This window comes from Cyphomyrmex costatus, unplaced genomic scaffold, assembly GCF_001594065.2.
Source record: "Cyphomyrmex costatus isolate MS0001 unplaced genomic scaffold, Ccosl1.0 scaffold1300, whole genome shotgun sequence".
In the NCBI taxonomy this organism is placed as follows: Eukaryota; Metazoa; Arthropoda; class Insecta; order Hymenoptera; family Formicidae; genus Cyphomyrmex; species Cyphomyrmex costatus.
This window is the reverse complement of record NW_017275284.1, coordinates 78,648-102,845: the sequence shown is the minus strand read 5'-3', so window position 1 is coordinate 102,845 and position 24,198 is coordinate 78,648. Positions and strand designations below refer to the sequence as shown.

The following is a 24,198-nucleotide window of genomic DNA, read 5'->3' as shown; positions in this document are numbered from 1 at the left end:
TCCTTGGGTGTCATAAATATATTTCCCCAGGATCTGTATCTTTTACAAGCGAGTACAGGGCAACGGCACAGTAGGTGCAGGTTGTCCTCGCTTTTTTCTCCACATAACCGGCATTCTTCTGCTCCGCTAGTCCTAGGTTAAATATCGTGCTTTGAGGGATATGTGTCCTGTCAGGAGGCCTATACCGCTCCTCAGTTTTGCTTTTCCCATTGCCAACAGTTCTCTAGTTCTTGTTGGTTTGGGATGTCTCATGAATTGTTTGGCTCGTTTACAGCCCTCTTCCAGGAGCTCGAGTGCTCACGTTCAAGCCACTCTTTGATCATTTTTGTTCCTGCTGAAAATGGGACACCGACGATCTGTTCAGTCGGAACCTTTTCAGTGCTCAGCCTTGCCAGTTCGTCCGCTCTCTCATTTCCAGGTATACCCTGATGTCCAGGAACCCATACTAGGGTTACTTAATTTGTTACCCCTAGTGTTGTGAGTGCTTGCATACAGTCCCTTACCACAGATAATGCTGTGGTGGTTCTTACAAGTGCTTCGATAGCTGCTCTGCTATCTGTGTAAATGTGTATTTGTTTTCTGCTTTTCCCCTTTAGCAGGAGTATTGCATATTTCAGAATGGCCAACATTTCAGCTTAAAATACTGTGGCCATCTCACCCATTGGTATGCTTACCTCATGGTTTATATTGGGCCCATATATGCCTGCCCCATATCGTCCATTTGCTCCCGATCCATCTGTGAACCAAATGTCTACGTTTGGATTGGTTTTGAAGTTAGGTTTTCTCCAGTCCTCCCTAGTCGGTATTTGAACTTTAAAAGTCTTCATAAACTGGTATCTTCTGGGGATCCTGTCTTGTTTTAAGTTGAAAGGATGTTTATCGGAAAGTCCCAGTCTGGTGTGTCCAGTCCTGGTTTCCTTCCACTCACCTTGATATTTTAGTTTGTATGCTGTTTGCCTGGCTATGTATTTAATCACCTGGTTTAGGGACGGAATACTGAGTGCCACTTGTAGCGCCTCAGTTGGTGTAGTTTTCATAGCTCCTGTTGCAGCCCTCAGGAATCCTCCCTGAAGGCTTTTGAGCAGGTTCCCTGCCTCCACCTTTTACGCCCTTGACCACCAGATCACCGCTGCATATGTGAGTCTTGGTAATAATACCATCTTGTATAGCCATAAGGCTGTCCTGAGGTTTAGTCCCCAGTTCTTTCTCATGGCTATTCTACAAGCCCACATAGAGGTGTAGAATTTCTTCCTGTTTTCCTCGAGGTGTGGTTTCCAGCTCAATTTGGGGTCTAATAAAACCCCTAAATATTTTACATAATTTATTTCCTTGCTCCAAAGTCTTAGTGTTTCAATGGGTTCCGGTTTGTATTTTCTGGTGAAGATTATGGCCGAGGTCTTTGTAGGGTTTACCAACAGTCCCCTCGTCCTACATCAGTTTTCTACAATTTCCAAGGCTTCGTCCATCCGTTCCTTGAGTATTGAGAGGAAGTTACCCCTAATTATGGCCACGTCGTCCGCATATCCGTAGATTTCGAAGCCTGATTTCTTCAGTTCAGTGAGGAGTTCATCCACCACCAGGCACCACAGCAAGGGTGAGAGTACTCCCCCCTGCGGGCAGCCCGCCGCCGACCTCCCCTCAACTGAGCTATTGCCATGATTAACAATCAGTCTTCTGCTCTTCAGCATGTTTTGTGTCCAGTCAATCAATGTTTCTGGAATGTTGGATCTGTTCATGGCGTCTTTAGTCGACGTGTTTGAGGTGCTATCAAAAGCCCCCTCAATGTTAATGAAGACGCCTATTGCATATCCCTTTGCAGCCATCTGTACTTCAACTCCATTTACAAGGTGATGCGGGGCAGTGTCCGTAGTCTGCCATCCCTATAGGCGTACCGGGACGGGTTCAGCGGCTTTGCAATAAGGTAAAAGTCTTTCAGATGCGTATTAATAAGCCTCTCCAACATCTTTAAGATGAAGGATGCGAGGCTGATAAGTCTGCAGTCCTTGGCCATCATATGGCCATTTTTACCTGGTTTTGATATAAATACCACTCTGGTATCACTTCAGGCTTTCGGAACGTGTCTCAGTGCTATACTAGCCCTGAGCACACTCGTCAGGGGACCTACTAGGACCCTCCTACCCTCTTTGAGTAATACAGGGTAGATACCGTCTGGTCCTGGAGTTTTGTATGGTTCGAAGGTCTTTGTTACGGAATAGGATAAGTTTCGCGCCTCAAAACCGAATAAAGGATCGATTACGCCATCCATCGATTCCGTCCGTAAATCTTTTCGTTGCACTCGCCGCGCCGTCTTACGAAAATCTAATTACTACAATTTATCCGCGTATTTGGATACCCAAAGGACCGATGGCGCTGTTGTCCTGCCGATTCGTCGCGGTAATCGCGCAGCGCGATTCTTCCAGAAGCAATTCAGCACTTGCCGTGACAAGTCGTGCTCTCAAATTCGGAAAGTAGCAACTTTCGTTCGACGTGTTCGCTACCGCGACTTGTTATTTTGTACATCTCATCACGGCTGCCACCGTTGATGAGCATCGGCGTATTAACCACCGTTAATCGCTTCTCTCGCCAACCAAGTGCCACGCGCAAAACACATTATAACCGTGTTTGAATAAAGCTTGCTTACAACTCGTGAATTTAGAGTTCTCATTGTTCTAATAACGTCCAGTCCACCAATCCATCCCGTCACTCGAGATCTCAGTCAAGATCGGAGAAGCGATTTTACACAGTCTTGATAACCCATTCAACTCCATCGGAAGTCACCACCTTGGCTGCCAGTGACCATTATCTTGGTTTACGTTTTTCCCCGGGTTTTTTGGTTTCTTGTAGAGATTCACAGTATCTTTCCTTAAACCCTGGAAAGTGCATAGACATGAGGTGTTTTAAACTTTCCTCTACTGTCTCGGTATAGTTCCTGTTTGGGAGTTTAAGACATCCCAATCTTAGGGTATTGTAGGGACCCTCAAGTAAGGGATCAGACAACAGCGTGAAAGATGCGGATTGGCTGACGCCATTAGTGGGATACTTCCGTTGATTAGGTTAGTATGCTTTCCTTTTAGAGGACACACTCGACACAAACGTCGTTCTATCCTTCTTGACATTCAACGAATGATAAAGATAGAATTATGTTTGTGGCGAGTGTGTCTTCTAAAAGGAAAGCATACTTAGTAATTGCTGATTTAGTTGCTCAGTACTGTTTGTTTAAGATGTAGATATATTATACGTATGTACGGGGTTCGACAATACAGTTTATATATTTTTTTAATCATTACAAAATGCGATACTATGAAATTCCAAATTGCAAAAATTCAAGTAGATCTCCCACAAAAAGAGAAAAATGGATAATCTATCATGCTTCTGGTCGTGTCGGTTGGACACCTAAAAAGTATTCTGCCTTATGTATAATAATATAAGTAGATATAATATTATATAACTATATCATATAATATATATATATATTATGATAGAATTATATCATATTTATCACATATTAATGTAAAGACAAGGAGCAGTTCACAAAGTTCTTAACTATGTTCCGTTTTACGTACGATGCGCAGGATTTATCCTTTCATTCTAGCTTGTTTAATACAGGTCTTAACAACAATGCATTTGAATACTCCCGCGCATTAACTAACGTACTTCCGGTATCCCTCTAATGGCGATGTTGTCTGAGCCCTTATTTGAGGGTTCCTAAGGTATTGTCTTTGCTGAGGATTCTGTTTAGCCTGGATGCTTCTGAAGTGCTCTCTATGCCTTTACAGAAATCCCTCCAACTTTTTCTTTTAGCAATAATTATTGCTTTGCTGTAATCGCGTTGGGCGTTTTTGTACGCTTCCCAATCTGTTGAGTTTTTCCTCCTTGCTATATTGAAGAGTCTTCTTACCTTTAACCTGTGCTTCGAAAGCTCCTTGCTCCACCAGGGAGTTTTGGTTGTAGGTTATTTCGGCCTCTCCGGGTAATTTCCCTCATAGGCTTCTTTTATCGCGTCACATACAAACTGCGCCGCGTATTCAAGATTCTCTTCTGAGTGAAATCTGGTTGGGGCTTTCTTTAGGATAGCCTCCAGGTTCATTCTATAGCCTTCTCAGTTTGTAGATCTTGAGTTACGACTCCATTCTTTATTTACCATATGCCGGAGATTGTAACGAATCTGCCTAAGGTTAGAACCCGAGGGCTCTCCAGAGACCCTCCAGTCCCGTACCAGGTCCGCCACCCTTTTTGTGCTTATGGTGATATCTAATACTTCTTGTCTTCTGCAGTCCATGAAGGTGGGTACCGTTCCTCCGTTTAGGATAATCATACTGGTTTCCATAATGAATTTGTGGAGGCTCCCTTCCCTCGGGTTTATATTCGAGCACCCCCACCCTATATGGTGGGAGTTTGCATCGAAACCCAATAGGAGTTCGAGCCCCCTTTCTTTCACGTAGGACACTAGTCTATTACCTTTTTTGGTTGTAGTGCTTCTTGAGAATCATAGGGCATGTAAGCTGACCCTATGAGTATGTCCAAGTACCTGTCCTCACCGTAGTCCAGCCTTGTCCGCATAACGGTGGTGTCGCCGTAAAAATAGCATTTAGTCCCTTAATTGCAATGCAGGTCCTAATTTTGTCCCGAGTGTCTGCTTTATAGATGGTTCCACAGCCACTCAGTCCCTTTATAGCGTTATTCAGGAGCCAAGGCTCCTGAATTATTGCTATTACTATCTGCATCCCAGCTATGCTCCTGGCTAGAATCGCCGAGGCGCTTTTGCTGTGATGCAAGTTAATTTGTACTATTGGTACTGCGAGTCCCGCCATTTTTAAGCTGACCCACTCGCACCAACAGTCACTCTCTCCTTTGGTTCTTTGTCGAGCAACTTTATGGTTGCCCGACCCAGCCCGCAGAAGGGTTTAAAACCACAGGCGTTCTGGACATCCAGCGAGCGATCGCCGATCAGAGCAGCGAAGTGGGCGCTTTTCGCGTCCCTACTTCCGCTCCCCTTCACGACGACCCACTCCCTAGCGCTCAGACCCTTTATCGCCTGGGCATACGACCCTTGGTCAGTGACCTTGGGTCTCTTGCCCGGGCGATTCTCCGTCGGACTGAGCGTTTGGTGCACCGGTCTGGCACGCTTATGCGTGCCCACCGTCGCACCACTCCCCCGCCCGGCGGAGTAGGGATATTTGAAGGAGCAGGAGAGTTGGCTTTCTCAGCCCTCTCCTTCTCCTTTTTGTAGCGGCGCCTTGCAGTCCCGCGGGTCTTAGGTAGACCCTCATTCGCTGCTTTCTCCTCCTCAGGTTGTTTGCTTCCTAGGAAAACCACCCCCGAGAGGACTTTATTTAAATCATTGTTTCTATTCATGTCATCTATTTTATTCCCACAAGTACCGCGGTCGCGCGATCTCACCCGGACAGAGCCGCGAATGCCCGGGGCTTGGCTACGTACTCCTGGAGTTCGTCCGGTATCAAGGCCCCGTACCTACTTTCACAGGTCAAAAGTGGGCCTCGTGTCATATTACCGCGGGTAGTGCGGACCACGGGCACCCCTGGTGTCCCGCGACCCGCGAGCCCCCGCCCCACAACTTATTCAAGGTGGGAACCTTTTCGGGAGGTGAAAGCACATAAATCGAGGAACAATTTGAGACTAAAACCAATTCGCTGCCTATCATACACTCTAACTGGCACTTTACTCTTGTAAGGAGACGGTGGGTGCTAACTTATAAGGTAAATTTTTGGTTCAAGGGGGCGATCACAAAAATCTCGTTGTGCATATTTTGAAAGTACATAAATGGAAGAACAATTTGAGACTAAATCCAATTCGCTATCTGCACTCTAACTGGCACTTTACTTTTGCACCGTTGTTATAATATGTATCGAAATTTACAGATATATACGTATATCTCTGAAACCGTTACTGTTACAATAATTTTGATTGATGATATTGCAAGTACATAAAAAGCACATAATTTTACTATACTATTTTTTTAATTCTGTGTATGATTTAATAGGGGAGGTGCTAACTTAACGTTAAGCTAGCACCCCCCCCCCTTTAATTGCGATTTTCTGCTAAACCGTTCGAGCACAAAAATTGGCATTAGAGCACATAATTAGCACTTACTACTCTCATAGGTGCCGTTTTGATTTTTTGTGAGGAGTGCTAGCTTAACAGACATCTTAAAATCTTTTAACGTACGTAGTATATATATATATATATACTAGGGAGCCTAATCAGAAAGTCACAACTTAATACATGATGCAAATTGTGCGCTGATTAGCTCAGAATGCATAGAGATCCATGATCCTGAGGAAAGGTTAGCTTTATAATAAAAAGAAGATATGAATAATGGACAGTCCAGTGAGAAATCGATGTCAATTCGACGTCAATTTGATGATTTTGATGTCGAATTGCCATTTTTCGCTAAGAGTGTGCTAATCAGAATCTTATATTTCATTTCTCTTTTCCTAGTATTTACAAATATTTCGAGAGCTTATAATCAGTGTAACCAACTCGTCACGTGGTCCGAATCGCGCGCTGATTGGCTCATGGCGCGTGAAGATCTATGTCGCTGAGGGGATCACATATCAAATTGTCGACTCTCTGATTATAGACTCTCTATTATATACCTCGTATAATATAATAACACAAAGCTACTTAAAAATTTAAATATTTTATCACACTCTCTGTTATAATATTGGTCAAAAAGTCCAAACTGATACATACAACAAATTGTATTTTTAAATGCTTGTTCTCGTTAGTTCTTAGCAAAGCAAATTAGACTTCCTGACGACCAATGATATACGTAACTTAGCGCCCAATAATTTGGCTCACTTGCATGTAAAATTTATGTCTGATAGCATTCTAGCCCTGATAATAAGCTGATGTCAAAATTACGTTTTTTGATGTCAAAATGATGACAAAATAACATAGTTTGTTACCAGAGAGAGTTAATTTAGTAAAAAGAACGGCCAATCACAGATTGCACAATTAAAAAGTTATTTTCCTTAATCTTATTGCGACATGAAAACAAATCGCAGAATAATTTGCATCAAGGTGGTGAGAGATCCCCTGTTCGAGTTAATGATCACCCTTTGTATCGTCTTGAACACCGGCTTTCTGGCAATGGAACATCATGGCATGAGCGAGTCGATACGGCAAGCGCTCAACATCGGCAATAAGGTGTTCACCAGTATCTTCACGTTCGAATGCTTCCTGAAGCTTTTGGCATTGAGTAAGGATTTTTTCAACAATGGCTGGAACAACTTCGACTTGATTATCGTTTCTGCGTCGCTTATCGATTTAACATTCGAATTGGTAGATGGCTTGTCAGTAATACGCGGTCTCAGACTATTACGTGTTTTAAAACTCGCGCAATCTTGGACGACCATGAAGGTTCTCCTCAGCATCATCATTTCAACAATAGGTGCGCTCGGTAATTTAACTTTCGTGTTGGTGATTGTGATCTATATATTCGCTGTAATCGGCATGCAGCTGTTTAGCAAAGACTACACCTTAGACAAGTTCTATCCAGATCCGGTGCCGCGATGGAATTTTAATGATTTCTTTCATTCGTTCATGATGATATTCCGCATTCTGTGCGGCGAATGGATCGAGCCATTATGGGACTGCATGCGTGCGGAAAGGGATGACGGACCGGGTACGTGTTTTGCGATTTTCCTGCCGGCTCTAGTGATGGGCAACTTTATGGTCCTTAACCTCTTCTTGGCGTTGTTGCTCAACAGCTTTAATTCCGAAGAGTTAAAACAAAAAAAGGAGGAAGTCGGCGAAGAATCGAAGCTCGCGCGTTCGTTCGATCGCATACGATCGATTGTGCGTAAACAGAAGCATCGAAAGGAGAATTCGGAAAACGAGAAGAATATCCGGCTAGAGCAGATCGTGCGCGAGGTGATGGACAAGTCTGACAAAGAGAAGTATGCAATTCAGGAAACCGTACTGAGCCTTCCTAAAGACAATATTTATAATAGATCATATCAAGAGAGTCTCAATCAGCCTGTCTTCACTTACGATTCGATCTATCGTCAAGCCACCCTCACCACCTACAGTCAAAGCAATCAGAAGACAGCCAAAGAAAGTAAGAAGGGCAACAACAATGAGATCAATCCCGAGGAGAGCATAGAGTTGGAGGCGCTTAAGGACGTCAATCCGGACGAGGAAGTAGCCATGCTGCCGGAGGAAAAGCCAGTTATTCGAAATGATGAAAATGTAGGAAAACGTCCATGGCACGCCCTCGTGAGTTATGTGGACGAGCTCACAGTCGGAGGTAGAAGAGATAGTAAAGGAAGATACATCGACGGAATGGGTTCATTTCCCGGGTTCGGCAGAAATAAGAAGAATAAAGAGCCGTTTGATTGCTTTCCCCAGCACTTCTATCAAAAGTAAGATGTGTTTTTATCTTTATGTATATACAGAGTGTCAAGTGAATTAATCAAGTGAATCAGCTATCAAGGACAGATAGAGTATTCCGAACTGACAATGAGCCGAAAAGTCTTATACCATTTTTCAGTTGACGCAATATTTAACGAGATATTAGACCTTAAATATAACCAAATAAGCGCGTTTGTCCGGCCAAGCGTGTACGCCTCTTAATCGCTCTTTATGCGCGTGGGTCGCAAGGCGCGGGGATGGCCTGAGGCATCGTCCGAGTTTAGAGGCTCGCGGCGGTGTGCGCGGCGCGAGACGTTTCCCACTCCCCGCGCGCCAAGCTAACGATGGTGGATATTTAGTAGTAGTAGGCCGGATGAACGCGTTTATTCGGTTATCTTTAAAGTCTAATATCTCGTTAAATATTGCGTAAACTGCAAAATGGTATTTCGACTCAGTTCGGTATATTCTACCTATCCTTGATAGCTAATTCACTTGATTAATGACACCCTGTGTATACATATACATATATATATATCGACAATTTAAAATAGAATATAAAATAAAAATGCTTGAATTATTCTCTCTCTCATAATTTAAATCGAAATTAGATTAAAAATTGTATTTTGTCACTATAACTGTCGTTTTGACAATTTTAGCTCTGTTAATTACACTGATCGACATCATTTTGACCTTAAAGTAAACAAAAATGTTTAAAGTTTGTAGATTTTGATGTGTTGACTACAAATCTCGTCTCGAAAATATATCTCTAGTTTCGAAATACTTTGTAGGTACAAAAAATGAAGTTTTCAGCTGTTTTTAACAAAAGTAATTAACATTTTTTTTTCAACATCGACGCAGATGTCGACATAAAGTGTTAGTTATTGTTATCCTTTCTAACGCGTATTTGATTGCTATGATATGATCCAATTCTTTCTAGCTAGCTCCTGAGGCTGCGTTCGCAAATATCACCTAAGTTTCCCCGAATATCATCTTAATCCTTGTTGTTCATTTAATGTTAAATAAGAATAAGACGATACACAGGAGTATTCAAGTGATATTTTCGAAGGTAGTCCGAGTAGTCACGGCGATCATGTTGAAATCGAGACGTCATAAACAAGAATGATACGTTCATTTTTGTTGCGTCCTATTTTTAAATAAAGACAATTTAGATGTGTCTTAACGACGAGATCGCTTTACAACATTTGTAAGTAAGGATGCCGTCAAGATTTAAGATTTCAAGAATCTTGCCTCGTCCCAAATTTCAAAACGTGATCGAGACAAGATTAGTGTGACGAGTTTGAAAACAAGATTTTAGACTCAAGATTCTTGAAAACCTTGAGTCTCGAAAAATTATAGAAATTATTCTATTCTTTGTAAAATCTTTCAGAGCTGATAGAAATTATGAAAATGATAGAAGGAGATGACAAATTTTAATTCCGAAAAAATCAAACTAATATTAAAAACATATTTAAATACTTTCATAAAATGATTTTTTTAAAGCCATTTTTAGAAAAGTTCATAAATTACTGCAGTTATTCCAACAATTTAAGATAAAGTTTTGAAGTTTGAACAAGTTTAAAATTTTCAAGTTTTAAGTAATAAATATAAGCTAACTTTGATATTTATGGGGCACTAGGATTTATGTCGCAGAAGTCAGAAAAAAATAGAAGAAATGAGTAAAATAAAACTACTGTCAATTGAATCGATTTGTGAATGTAACAGTAGCGCAATCTAGCAGTCCGACACCGTAGGAAAAATACTGCGGAAACCCAACATTGCGACGCTGATCGTTTAGAAAACAAGGGATTATCGTTGCAGTCAGTACTACAGGCGCAGCACACAGCGATTTGTCGCGCCACGTAGCTTATTTAACTGTCGAGAATTTCGAGACAAGACAAGATTTTCGATTTCGAGATCAAGACAAGAATGTATATTTCAAGATTTTTTTTCGAGACAAGACAAGATTTCCTAAAATCTCGTCTTGTTTTGTCTTGCGGCATCCCTATTTGTAAGAATGATCAGAAACTTTCCTCTCTTGATAGTAAGTAAATGGTCATAAAAAGCACGTAAAGTGTGAGCCTATATTCGACAGGACACATACGGTTTGAAAGCTGTCGAAATGAGTAAAAAATATGCTTTTACGTACAAAATTTCAAGACAAGTGTCTGCCCATTTTTAGGTACTTGTCTTATCTCGTACTTTCATAAGTACGAGATAAGACACCTTTTCACAATTAAACATATAATATGGAAATGGCACGCAACACAAAATTACGTTGTCAAAACATCTATTCTCACGCCTATTAGTTTCGCCCTTTATCATAACGAAGTGCTATAACACACACAAGCATGCGTCTATATCCTTTGAACCGAAAATGAGCATACGGACATGAGCTCGTACTTGTGTGTGTGAGAGACTACCAGTTTTGTCAGGTCGCCGACTAATTCGGTGTCGCCACCATCAACGCGGAGTTCTTAACTGAGTATTCGAGAACCTTAAAAGGATGATGGAGCCGCTTGTACAGATAAAACTAGCGTTTCTGACGTTTCTTTCCTGTCTAATTTCTTCGTAATGGTTTTGCAGAATAAATATTTCTTCTTAACAATTTAAATATTCAGACTAATGTACCTGCCTCTGGTGTATTTTGTGTCCAAAGCTGGGAAAAGTATGAAATCATAGATTTCTTTATCCATTTAATCTCAATATGGCGACCAACGCTGAAGATAAAAATGAATAAAGAAATCTGTAATCATAAAAATGAAAAGTTCAAGCCATGTTCAAAAAAGGTTACTCAAAAATTTAAACCTTTTTTTCTAAAAATAATATATTACCGTGAAAAGTAACTGATACATTATTAATAAAAGGGCCAGTACAAAGTGAACACACATAAAGTTGTAACGATGCCCCCCCAAATGCATCGTTCCCGCGTGGTGCCAACGGGAGTAGGAGCGAGGCGCCTGCTCGTATGTTGGAGTAATTCGCAGGAACAGCAGCTCCCGTTAGAACCGCCAGTCTCGCCGAAAAGTACCGACCGTCGTCGGGGACCGCCGATCGGAAATCTTCTCCCACGAGAAGCCGATCGGCGGAAAATACCGCGACCGGCCGAAGTATTGCGAGCGAGACTGGCGGTCGAGTATAAGATACCGCGATATCAAGCCGCGCGTGGCATTTTTGTCTTCTCCGCTTTCCTGATACATCCGATCCGATTACCAGTTCCTAGCTCACGATACCGATCCATCGACTCGCTCGTCCGACGAACCTGAGGGGTAGGGTGTACCCTGCCTCTGCCGGGCGCTCCCGGCCGCCGAACGAGCCGTCCAGGAAACGCATCTCGAGCACGCAACCACATTCACGTGTTGTTCCGACGAACCTGAGGGGTGGGGTGTACCCCGCCTCTGCCGGGCGTTCCCGGCCGCCGGACAACCGTAATTAGTTAGTACTCCCACCTTCCTTACCTTCTTTTCCGCATCCCGAAAATCCCGTCTTGGTACTTGACATTCGAAAAGGGGTAGGGCGCTCCCTGCCTCTGTCGGGCGTTCCCGGCCGTCAAGTACCAACTCCGTTTCCTTTCCTAGCATTGCCAAAATCACGTATCGCACCGCGAAACGACGCTTGCTGGCGTATACCCGCGTTCCGCCGCGTTGCAGATCGTCGTCGAGAAAACCCGCGACCGCCGGCATATATCTCGCGCCGTTTAGAGTTAGTTTTCGTTGTAGAGTCCGCGTCCGTTTCTGCGTTCATATATATATATATTTCTTTTCTGTTGTCCGCGCTCGTTTGTATATATATATATATATATATTTTGTGTTACCCGCGCTCGTTTATTTTCGTCGCTGTATTATTGTAAGTCGCGTCCGTTAATTATATATTCCTATATGTTATTTGTCTCGTCGATTTTTATAATTTCCGTATCATCTAAATTGTCTAAATAAACTATGTTTCTTGTCTAACTATTAGTTCCGCATCAGTATTTTCTTTACCGATTTCCGACGCTTCACATAATTTTCCGCCACACCGTTCCGACGCGAATACTCTTTCCGCCGAACCTTTTTTATACGACACGCATTTTTCCGACGAGCTAGTCCGAGTATAAAAATTAGGTAGTTACAATGGCGCCCGAACAGGGACCAGATAAGAAAGGAGATTCGCAAACCGCGCCGAAGGGATGGCTTTACAAGCTGAGCAAAGCCGATTTAATCCAGGAACTCATGATACACGGGTTAAGTACCGAGGGGACGCTAGACGACCTACGGCATGCATTAAGTGCATATATAGATGCACACCCGGAAGAATTCCAGGCGCAAGCCCCCCCGGTACTTCCCCGCCAGAGCTCAATCGTATCCGAAAGCCGTGCCGACGCAAACAATCCGTTCGCCGCTCTATCCGCTACCGCCGGGCCGCCGTATCCCGAAAATCACCCCGGGAAGGTGATAAATCAGATGCGAAAATGGGGGCTGCAATTCGACGGGAAGGACCCGTGGTCATTTCTGGAGCGCGCGGAGGAGCTCAAGGACGATTACGAATTAACAGACGAACAGTTCTTTAAAGGACTTCCAGTTTTATTGAAAGGGGACGCGCAGACGTGGGGACGCGGGAATCGGAAACGATGGTCCAGCTGGAACGACTTCGTCGATGATTTCAAGGCCGCGTTCTTACCACACACCGATGACTTTACCCTCCTAGAGGAAGTCCACGCCCGTAAACAAAAACCGGGGGAAATTTTTTTTAAATACTCTACCGCCTTGATCGCGTTAATGAACCGGGCCGGAATCACCGACGAGTCGCGACAGCTGGAGTACCTCTATCGAAACATGCATTATTCCTACCAATGGCGCATCCGCCGGCAGGATGCGCGCACAATACGCGAACTCAGTCGCGAGGCCGCCAATTGCGAGAGATTAACCGCGCTGGAAAACGCCGAGAAAAAGGCGACAGCCGCGCCCCGCGAGATTCCCGCCACCGCGGCAGTGTATAGCCGGGATGAGTGTTGCTGGCGCTGCAAGCAGCGGGGGCACACGCGATTTGATTGCCGCCGGCCCCCGAAAAGATTCTGCTCGCAGTGCGGCAAGGACGGCGTGTACACCAAAGACTGTCACCCGCCGGCGGGAAACGGACCGCGGGCTGGGGAAACGCCGGCCGCCCTCCAGCCCTCCACGTAAAGTACACCCCACGGCCGCACATTACCGTTCAAGTCCGCGACGTAATCCTCGAGGCCCTCCTCGACACTGGCTCGACGTTGTCATTTATTAACAATGACACGCTACTCCGTATGCGCGAATTGCAGCTCCCGTTAGAAACAGCGGAGGGGGAGGTACAACTCGCCGACGGACAAACGATCACCCTGCCCGGCCGTATACGATTGCCCGTCGTGATCGAAAATCGCATGATATGGCATGTATTCCACGTAATGCCGACTTTGAAAAGCGCAGTGTTGATTGGCGTCGACCTATGGGCGAAAATGGGTATCGCGATCCCCCCACCACCGACCACGACCAGCGCGTCCGGCTCCGCGACGACCGCCGTAACAGAGGGACTCCGCCGGAGGACCGCGGACGAAACGACGCGACTGGGGGAATTCCTCGACGCCGAGATACCGAAATTCAAGGAAGTACAAGGCCCGACGCGACACGCCTTCCATCACATCCGCGTTAAATCCGGTACGCGACCGATTAAACAAAGATACAGACCCCGAAACCCTGCCATGCAGACCATAATTGACAACGAGGTCGAGCGCATGCAGGAGGAGGGAGTCATCGAACCCGCGACCAGCCCTTGGAGCTCCCCCGTCGTGATCGTTCGAAAGAAAAACGGGAAGCATCGGTTTTGCATTGATTTCCGGCGAGTAAACGAAGTTACCGAGCCGGACGCGTATCCCCTGCCACAGATTACCTATGTAATCTGCGCTACCTATGTAACGCTACGCTAGATAAACTACGGGGAGCGCGATACCTTTCGACGTTAGACCTAAAAGACGGCTACTGGCAGGTGCCCTTGACAGACGAAAGTAAGCCGATAACCGCTTTTACGATCCCGGGGAAGGGGCTGTTTCAATTCACCGTTATGCCGTTCGGCTTGCATTCCGCTCCCGCGACGTTCCAGCGACTACTAGACAATATCCTCGGACCCGAGCTAGAACCGCACGTGTTCGTATATCTCGACGATATTATTATCATCAGTGAAACATTCGAAGCGCATCTAAGCACCCTCCGGGAGGTGTTCGAACGACTCCGAGAAGCTCGCTTGCGCATAAATCCAGAAAAATGTCACTTCTGCGTTGACCGGTTAAAATATCTAGGACACATAGTCGACCAGGAAGGCATACGAACCGATCCTGAGAAGGTCAGGGCAATCGTTGACCTGCCGACACCCAGGACGGTCAAACAGATTCGCCAGTTCCTGGGGGTCGCATCCTGGTACCGCCGGTTCATACAAGATTTCGCGACCGTGGCCACCCCCCTCACCGCGCTCACACGCAAACACGCACGCTGGAGTTGGGGGGAGAGTGAAGAAGCCGCATTTAGGAAATTAAAAGACACGCTCACAACCGCTCCGGTGCTAGCTTGCCCTGACTTCTCAAAACGGTTCGTATTGCAAACCGACGCGAGCAATACCGGACTCGGAGCCGTCCTGACACAAAACTTCCCGGAGGGCGAGCGCGTAATCGCATATGCAAGCCGAACGCTTAACCCGGCAGAGCGAAACTATAGCGCGACGGAGCTCGAATGCCTCGCCGTTGTGTGGGGAATCCGTCGCATGCGGGATTATCTAGAAGGTTACCCATTCACAGTTATCACCGATCATCAGTCACTACGGTGGCTGCAGAAACTCGATGCCCCCACGGGACGACTCGGACGCTGGGCATTCGAGCTCCAACAGTATGACCTAGAAATACGGTATCGCAAGGGCACCCTGAATCGAGTAGCCGACGCCCTGTCACGCCAACCAATCGCCGCCGCCGCAAATACTGTTACACCCTGCCCGTGGTACGATAAATTACTCGCCAACGTCTCCGAAAATCCGCGAAATTACCCCGACCACGAAATAATAGGCGGAAAGTTGTATCGGCACATACTCCACGACCTCGATTTCAAAGAAACACCCGCCGAGCGTCAATGGAAGGAGTGTGTGCCGAAAAACCGCCGCGCAGAAATACTCCGCGAAAATCACGACGAAGCAACGGCCGGGCACCTGGGGATCGCGAAAACAATTACGCGCATTATGCAAATATATTATTGGCCCGGCATGGCACGTGAGATAGCCAGGTATGTCCGAAATTGCCAAAACTGCCAACAGCACAAAGTCCTGCAAGCGAAGCCGGCCGGAATGCTGCACGCCACCGCTACGCAACGGCCATGGCAACACGTCACCGTGGACTTGATGGGACCCCTCCCCCGCTCGAAGAAAGGACATACTTGGCTTCTCAATATGCAAGACCGGTTTTCGAAATGGGTAGAACTCCGACCTCTCCGCCGCGCCACCGCCACCGCCGTAACGCACGCATTAGCGGAAGACGTAATACTACGACACGGTTGTCCGGAAATCGTAATCTCCGATAATGGCACGCAATTCCGATCCGCTCAGCTGGAAAAGTTCCTAACGGCGCACTCGATTCGTCACACGTATACGCCAGCACACACGCCGCAATGCAACCCGGTGGAACGAACGAACCGATCGATTAAAACAATGATCGCGCAATACGTGGATCGGAACCACCGAAACTGGGATGAACGCATCCCGGAGTTCCGATTCGCGTACAATTCCGCGCATCATGACGCGACAGGGTATACGCCGGCATACTTAAATTTAGGCCGCGAGCTGCTGTCACCTGCGAATTCCGCGAATAGCCGACGAGGCCCCGCCCCGCCGCCCGATGTCACCCGCCGACACCTCGAGGAAGCATATGAACTCGTAAAAATAAATCTAGCGCAAGCCTTCCAACGGCAGCAACGTTACTACGATCTAAGGCGTAGAGCGTGGAAACCGAAGGTCGGAGAGAAAGTCTACAAAAAAGAATATCCACTATCGAATAAGAATGCCGCCTTTAATGCCAAGCTCGCTCCGAAATTTAAAGGACCACTCGAGGTGCGGCGCGTGGTATCGCCGGTTATATTCGATCTACGCGACCGAAGCGGCCGCTGGCACCGACACGTGCACATTAGCGACTTGAAACCCGCCCCGACCGACGACGATACCGACCACGACCGACCAGTTCCGAATAATGTCGAAGATGATAGTGACGTTTCCGAACACGAGGAATCATCTGACAACGACACCGACCGCGACGAAAATAATAACACGGACGACGATGCCCTGTAACCAAGGAAGCTAGTCCAAAACACACTCCGTGCATCCCACGAAATAATTAGAGTAAAGTAATAATGCCTCAAATTCAGGCATTTCTAAGGAGGGGGGTGATGTAACGATGCCCCCCCAAATGCATCGTTCCCGCGTGGTGCCAACGGGAGTAGGAGCGAGGCGCCTGCTCGTATGTTGGAGTAATTCGCAGGAACAGCAGCTCCCGTTAGAACCGCCAGTCTCGCCGAAAAGTACCGACCGTCGTCGGGGACCGCCGATCGGAAATCTTCTCCCACGAGAAGCCGATCGGCGGAAAATACCGCGACCGGCCGAAGTATTGCGAGCGAGACTGGCGGTCGAGTATAAGATACCGCGATATCAAGCCGCGCGTGGCATTTTGTCTTCTCCGCTTTCCTGATACATCCGATCCGATTACCAGTTCCTAGCTCACGATACCGATCCATCGACTCGCTCGTCCGACGAACCTGAGGGGTAGGGTGTACCCTGCCTCTGCCGGGCGCTCCCGGCCGCCGAACGAGCCGTCCAGGAAACGCATCTCGAGCACGCAACCACATTCACGTGTTGTTCCGACGAACCTGAGGGGTGGGGTGTACCCCGCCTCTGCCGGGCGTTCCCGGCCGCCGGACAACCGTAATTAGTTAGTACTCCCACCTTCCTTACCTTCTTTTCCGCATCCCGAAAATCCCGTCTTGGTACTTGACATTCGAAAAGGGGTAGGGCGCTCCCTGCCTCTGTCGGGCGTTCCCGGCCGTCAAGTACCAACTCCGTTTCCTTTCCTAGCATTGCCAAAATCACGTATCGCACCGCGAAACGACGCTTGCTGGCGTATACCCGCGTTCCGCCGCGTTGCAGATCGTCGTCGAGAAAACCCGCGACCGCCGGCATATATCTCGCGCCGTTTAGAGTTAGTTTTCGTTGTAGAGTCCGCGTCCGTTTCTGCGTTCATATATATATATATTTCTTTTCTGTTGTCCGCGCTCGTTTGTATATATATATATATATATATTTTCTGTTACCCGCGCTCGTTTATTTTCGTCGCTGTATTATTGTAAGTCGCGTCCGTTAATTATATATTCCTATATGTTATTTGTCTCGTCGATTTTTATAATTTCCGTATCATCTAAATTGTCTAAATAAACTATGTTTCTTGTCTAACTATTAGTTCCGCATCAGTATTTTCTTTACCGATTTCCGACGCTTCACATAATTTTCCGCCACACCGTTCCGACGCGAATACTCTTTCCGCCGAACCTTTTTTATACGACACGCATTTTTCCGACGAGCTAGTCCGAGTATAAAAATTAGGTAGTTACAAAGTGTATGCAACTTTCGGCCGATTTTCGAATCGCCTCCGCCTTCCGCTGTCCCCCTCACCTCATCGCATCCAAATGTCGCACAATGCTCAAGCGACATTTGATCTGCGCGCGGGGTGGAGAGATGAGAAGGACAGCGGAAGGCGGATTCGAAAATCGGCCTTAAAGTTGCATACACTTTATGTATGTTCACTTTGTACAGGCATTTTTATTAATAATATATCAGTTACTTTTCATGATAATATACATATTATTATTAGATAAAAAGGTTTAAATTTTTGAGTGTCCCTTTTTGAACATGGCTTGAACTTTTCGTTTTTGTATGGTTTTTTTCGGGTATCACTTACTTTTTAGAGTACAAATATATTACAAATATATATTTAAAAATGATTTAAAAATATTATATAACGAGAGAGAGTGAAATACGGCGAAAGAGAGGGGTGGTGGGGAAGTGAAAGGGAGGGGTGAGGAGTTGTGATCGGTCGAAGATGGTGAAGACAGAAAATGTGAGGCAAAGGTGACAGGGGATATTAGAAAGTTTTAATATGGCCTTGAATGCGGATAGAAAAGAAGAAGAAGAAGAAGAAGGAGTCGTTTCTTAATTTTTCATTAGAATCACCATTTTTTGACCGCTTGTATTTCCAGAACGGTTTGACCGATTTTAAATTTTTTCGGCTCAAATTACTCGTGGCGATGCCGCCTTTCAGAACATATAACGTTCGATTCAAAATTTTTTATATTTTAGTAGTTATGCACCCCCCAAAAATGAACTTTTGTGGCTCGGGATAAGAGACTTGTAGTGTCTTTCAGTTTTTGAACATGGCCGGAGACACTACCGCGTCTCCTGATTTCCAGCTTTGGACACAATATAGACCAGGGGTAGATACATTAGCATGGATATTTAAATCGTACAAAAGGAATATTTATTCTGCGAAACTATTATGAAGAAATTAGACAGGAACGAAAACGTCACAAATACTAGTTTTATCGATAATACAGGTAGGTCCAGCATCATCTTAGGGCGTGTTCTGATTTTCACTCGAGTGCTCCCCGGATGTCATGTCATCCTTGCTTAACATTTGGTAAACAATAAGAATAAAAGGATACCTGGGTGGCACTCGAGAATCTGAGCATAGCCTTAAGGGAATCTTAAAGTCGTTTATACCGACTAAACCATTAATTTTTGTATCGTAAATACTTTTTATATCATTCACAGATTCGAAAATCCTTTTACAGGATTAAATTATATGCATTAATATATGTCTGTAAGGTAAAATCTATGCTGAAAACGATAAAAAAATTTCAAAATTGAGTTCTCCTTTATCATTTTTTAGTCCAATATGGCGCTCCAGAGCTGTTACGTCGTTGTACATCGTAACAACGTTTGTTTCATATAAAAGCTGCGCAATCTGTACTTAAGAAACAGTAGTTCACAGTCACATAGTTTGCATAAACAAACAGCGTCGAGTACTTAGAATTAGACTTACAATTAGATACTTTATCGCGACGAATTTACGATACGAAAATTGACAGATAATGAGACTGCATACATCATTGTGTGCGTGAGATATTAGTATGATAATATATAAAAGATATGTCGATGTATTGTAAAACAATATCTGGCGATTTTATTAAAGTTTGAGCTTTGCTTTAGGGTCTCCTTAAATTTTTTGTTTTTTAATATGAAAGAGCATATCTGCGGATAGAGATAGTACAAGGACTTTTAAATATCTCAAAGGCTTCAAGAAAAGAAGATTCATTTAAAGATTAAATTCATTAAATATTTAAGCATTAAAAATTTATTTAATTATTATAATTCTTTAAAATCCGGAAAACAGTGTTTGAGATTCTTGCTACTACTTACGAGTAGTAAAAAGAATTTTAGACTGTTTTTCAGATTTTCACAGGCTTGGTAAAATTATATAATAAACACATTTTTAATAAATAATCTTTAAATGAATCAATGTTTTTTCAAATCTAAGCGTTTCTACAATATATTTAGAAGTTCTTGTACTTTCTCTACAAATAGATATACCTTCTCACGTTGAAAAACAAAATAATTCAGTTTTCTATACCTCAGTAAAAGAAATAATATCATAGAGATTGAATACGCGTTAGAAAGAATAAGAATAATGTGACAATTGCGCGGGCACTGAAGAAAGTTGTTACACATTTTCTCTAATATCGTTGAAAATGACTCAAGCTTCATTTGTTTAAATTAGAATATCTTAAAAATTTAATGTGATAAGTAAGATATTTTATCTAGGTAGCATACACACGTCATTTTGACATTAAATTTTGGCCAATTACTGACACTGATTGGCTGACATCTTAATGACGATCTAATGTCGCAAATTACATGACGTCAACATGACCAGAATTTGACGTTAAAATGACGTGTGTTTGCTACCTAGATGGAAACTAGATTTATAATTAATACATCAAAATCTATCAAAACAACTTCGTTTACTTTAAATCTACAAAAGGTCGAAATTTTATTGATCAGTTTTTTCATTTTATTTTTTTAAATATGCACTACACACACACACAGAATATTAAATTTGTATATAATATAATAATATAAATCAATACAATTGTCATATGAGTCGCAGTAGTTGTCATAATGCTGAAGTATGAATAATCAGTTACAGTACAATGCAATGTTTGCAATAATACAAACGTTTCGATTTCAGTTTGAATCCTCTTCGGTGCAATTAATATAAGAAATGCAAAGACAAGTTTAGTTGACTTTGGATGTCACATTTATCACTATTAAGGGAAAACACCACGGTGACGGCTGAAAAAAAGGTTCTTTTTGTGAATTTTTTTTTAAACTGATAACTTGTATAAATTATTGTTTTTATATATTCGAAGTACATACATTTACGAAATTATTAAAAAAAAATTCATTGAATAATATTAATATTTGTAGCTTCAGTACTCATTGATGTGCATCTCGTCTGAAAAAACATGGGTGTACGGCCGCTCGTGCTGCGTCTGAACGGGAGCTCTGAAATAATTTTTTTTTATTTTATTTTACCGAATTATTGACAAAATAATTTTAGACAAAATGGCGCTGTTTTAAAAAAAAAGTCACGATTTTGCGACAAAAATCGTTATATTTCTAATTGTTTTTCAAAAACTAATAATCCGATTGAAAAGTTCGTACGTACAACTGAAGACAATTTCGTTGTAAACATTCTGTCAAAAATTCAAGTCATTCGGATAAAAATTGGCCGAGATATGTGAGCGGCCAGTTACGAAAACGTGGTTTCGAGAAAAACACGTTTAAAGTTTTACAACCGAATAGTTTATATAAAACGATAAAATTTCGTAACAAACCAAAGTGTGTCCAATCCGGGTGCATGTGAAGTGTTCACGTCTGAAGCACATAAGAAACAAAAGAATACCGGTAAAACTGCCTACAAACAGATCAAGGGGACTGCTGAATGTCCTAGCGGTATCTGACCACGTTCTACTGTAACCTTTTTTATACGACACGCATTTTTCCGACGAGCTAGTCCGAGTATAAAAATTAGGTAGTTACAAAGTGTATGCAACTTTCGGCCGATTTTCGAATCGCCTCCGCCTTCCGCTGTCCCCCTCACCTCATCGCATCCAAATGTCGCACAATGCTCAAGCGACATTTGATCTGCGCGCGGGGTGGAGAGATGAGAAGGACAGCGGAAGGCGGATTCGAAAATCGGCCTTAAAGTTGCATACACTTTATGTATGTTCACTTTGTACAGGCATTTTTATTAATAATATATCAGTTACTTTTCATGATAATATACATATTATTATTAGATAAAAAGGTTTAAATTTTTGAGTGTCCCTTTTTGAACATGGCTTGAACTTTTCGTTTTTGTATGGTTTTTTTCGGGTATCACTTACTTTTTAGAGTACAAATATATTACAAATATATATTTAAAAATGATTTAAAAATATTATATAACGAGAGAGAGTGAAATACGGCGAAAGAGAGGGGTGGTGGGGAAGTGAAAGGGAGGGGTGAGGAGTTGTGATCGGTCGAAGATGGTGAAGACAGAAAATGTGAGGCAAAGGTGACAGGGGATATTAGAAAGTTTTAATATGGCCTTGAATGCGGATAGAAAAGAAGAAGAAGAAGAAGAAGGAGTCGTTTCTTAATTTTTCATTAGAATCACCATTTTTTGACCGCTTGTATTTCCAGAACGGTTTGACCGATTTTAAATTTTTTCTTTTGCTTTAGGGTCTCCTTAAATTTTTTGTTTTTTAATATGAAAGAGCATATCTGCGGATAGAGATAGTACAAGGACTTTTAAATATCTCAAAGGCTTCAAGAAAAGAAGATTCATTTAAAGATTAAATTCATTAAATATTTAAGCATTAAAAATTTATTTAATTATTATAATTCTTTAAAATCCGGAAAACAGTGTTTGAGATTCTTGCTACTACTTACGAGTAGTAAAAAGAATTTTAGACTGTTTTTCAGATTTTCACAGGCTTGGTAAAATTATATAATAAACACATTTTTAATAAATAATCTTTAAATGAATCAATGTTTTTTCAAATCTAAGCGTTTCTACAATATATTTAGAAGTTCTTGTACTTTCTCTACAAATAGATATACCTTCTCACGTTGAAAAACAAAATAATTCAGTTTTCTATACCTCAGTAAAAGAAATAATATCATAGAGATTGAATACGCGTTAGAAAGAATAAGAATAATGTGACAATTGCGCGGGCACTGAAGAAAGTTGTTACACATTTTCTCTAATATCGTTGAAAATGACTCAAGCTTCATTTGTTTAAATTAGAATATCTTAAAAATTTAATGTGATAAGTAAGATATTTTATCTAGGTAGCATACACACGTCATTTTGACATTAAATTTTGGCCAATTACTGACACTGATTGGCTGACATCTTAATGACGATCTAATGTCGCAAATTACATGACGTCAACATGACCAGAATTTGACGTTAAAATGACGTGTGTTTGCTACCTAGATGGAAACTAGATTTATAATTAATACATCAAAATCTATCAAAACAACTTCGTTTACTTTAAATCTACAAAAGGTCGAAATTTTATTGATCAGTTTTTTCATTTTATTTTTTTAAATATGCACTACACACACACACAGAATATTAAATTTGTATATAATATAATAATATAAATCAATACAATTGTCATATGAGTCGCAGTAGTTGTCATAATGCTGAAGTATGAATAATCAGTTACAGTACAATGCAATGTTTGCAATAATACAAACGTTTCGATTTCAGTTTGAATCCTCTTCGGTGCAATTAATATAAGAAATGCAAAGACAAGTTTAGTTGACTTTGGATGTCACATTTATCACTATTAAGGGAAAACACCACGGTGACGGCTGAAAAAAAGGTTCTTTTTGTGAATTTTTTTTTAAACTGATAACTTGTATAAATTATTGTTTTTATATATTCGAAGTACATACATTTACGAAATTATTAAAAAAAAATTCATTGAATAATATTAATATTTGTAGCTTCAGTACTCATTGATGTGCATCTCGTCTGAAAAAACATGGGTGTACGGCCGCTCGTGCTGCGTCTGAACGGGAGCTCTGAAATAATTTTTTTTTATTTTATTTTACCGAATTATTGACAAAATAATTTTAGACAAAATGGCGCTGTTTTAAAAAAAAAGTCACGATTTTGCGACAAAAATCGTTATATTTCTAATTGTTTTTCAAAAACTAATAATCCGATTGAAAAGTTCGTACGTACAACTGAAGACAATTTCGTTGTAAACATTCTGTCAAAAATTCAAGTCATTCGGATAAAAATTGGCCGAGATATGTGAGCGGCCAGTTACGAAAACGTGGTTTCGAGAAAAACACGTTTAAAGTTTTACAACCGAATAGTTTATATAAAACGATAAAATTTCGTAACAAACCAAAGTGTGTCCAATCCGGGTGCATGTGAAGTGTTCACGTCTGAAGCACATAAGAAACAAAAGAATACCGGTAAAACTGCCTACAAACAGATCAAGGGGACTGCTGAATGTCCTAGCGGTATCTGACCACGTTCTACTGTATCACATATTTACTATTGTTCCGTTAGGAATTTCAACATAATATTATAGGGACATATTTTTAAGACTCCAAGCATTACAAAAATGCAAAAAAAATCGATTTTTTGAACCCGTCACCGTGGTGTTCTCCCTTAAT

At 42.6% G+C, this 24,198-nt stretch overlaps 2 protein-coding genes across 2 annotated transcripts; one reads left to right on the top strand and one right to left on the bottom strand.

The window, feature by feature from the left end:
* Nucleotides 1–248: 248 nt before the first annotated feature.
* On the bottom strand, nt 249–1,823 carry LOC108782547 (uncharacterized). The gene is made up of 5 exons (XM_018550841.1): nt 1,496–1,823; nt 1,158–1,291; nt 675–1,067; nt 468–590; nt 249–425 (listed from the first exon to the last, which is right to left on the bottom strand). The coding sequence occupies exons 1-5, from the start codon at nt 1,821–1,823 to the stop codon at nt 249–251; spliced, it is 1,155 nt and encodes a 384-aa protein (XP_018406343.1).
* Nucleotides 1,824–7,011: 5,188 nt separating this feature from the next.
* Nucleotides 7,012–8,391, top strand: LOC108782546 (sodium channel protein 60E). Its single transcript, XM_018550839.1, has one exon. The coding sequence runs from the start codon at nt 7,012–7,014 to the stop codon at nt 8,389–8,391; it is 1,380 nt and encodes a 459-aa protein (XP_018406341.1).
* Nucleotides 8,392–24,198: the final 15,807 nt, after the last annotated feature.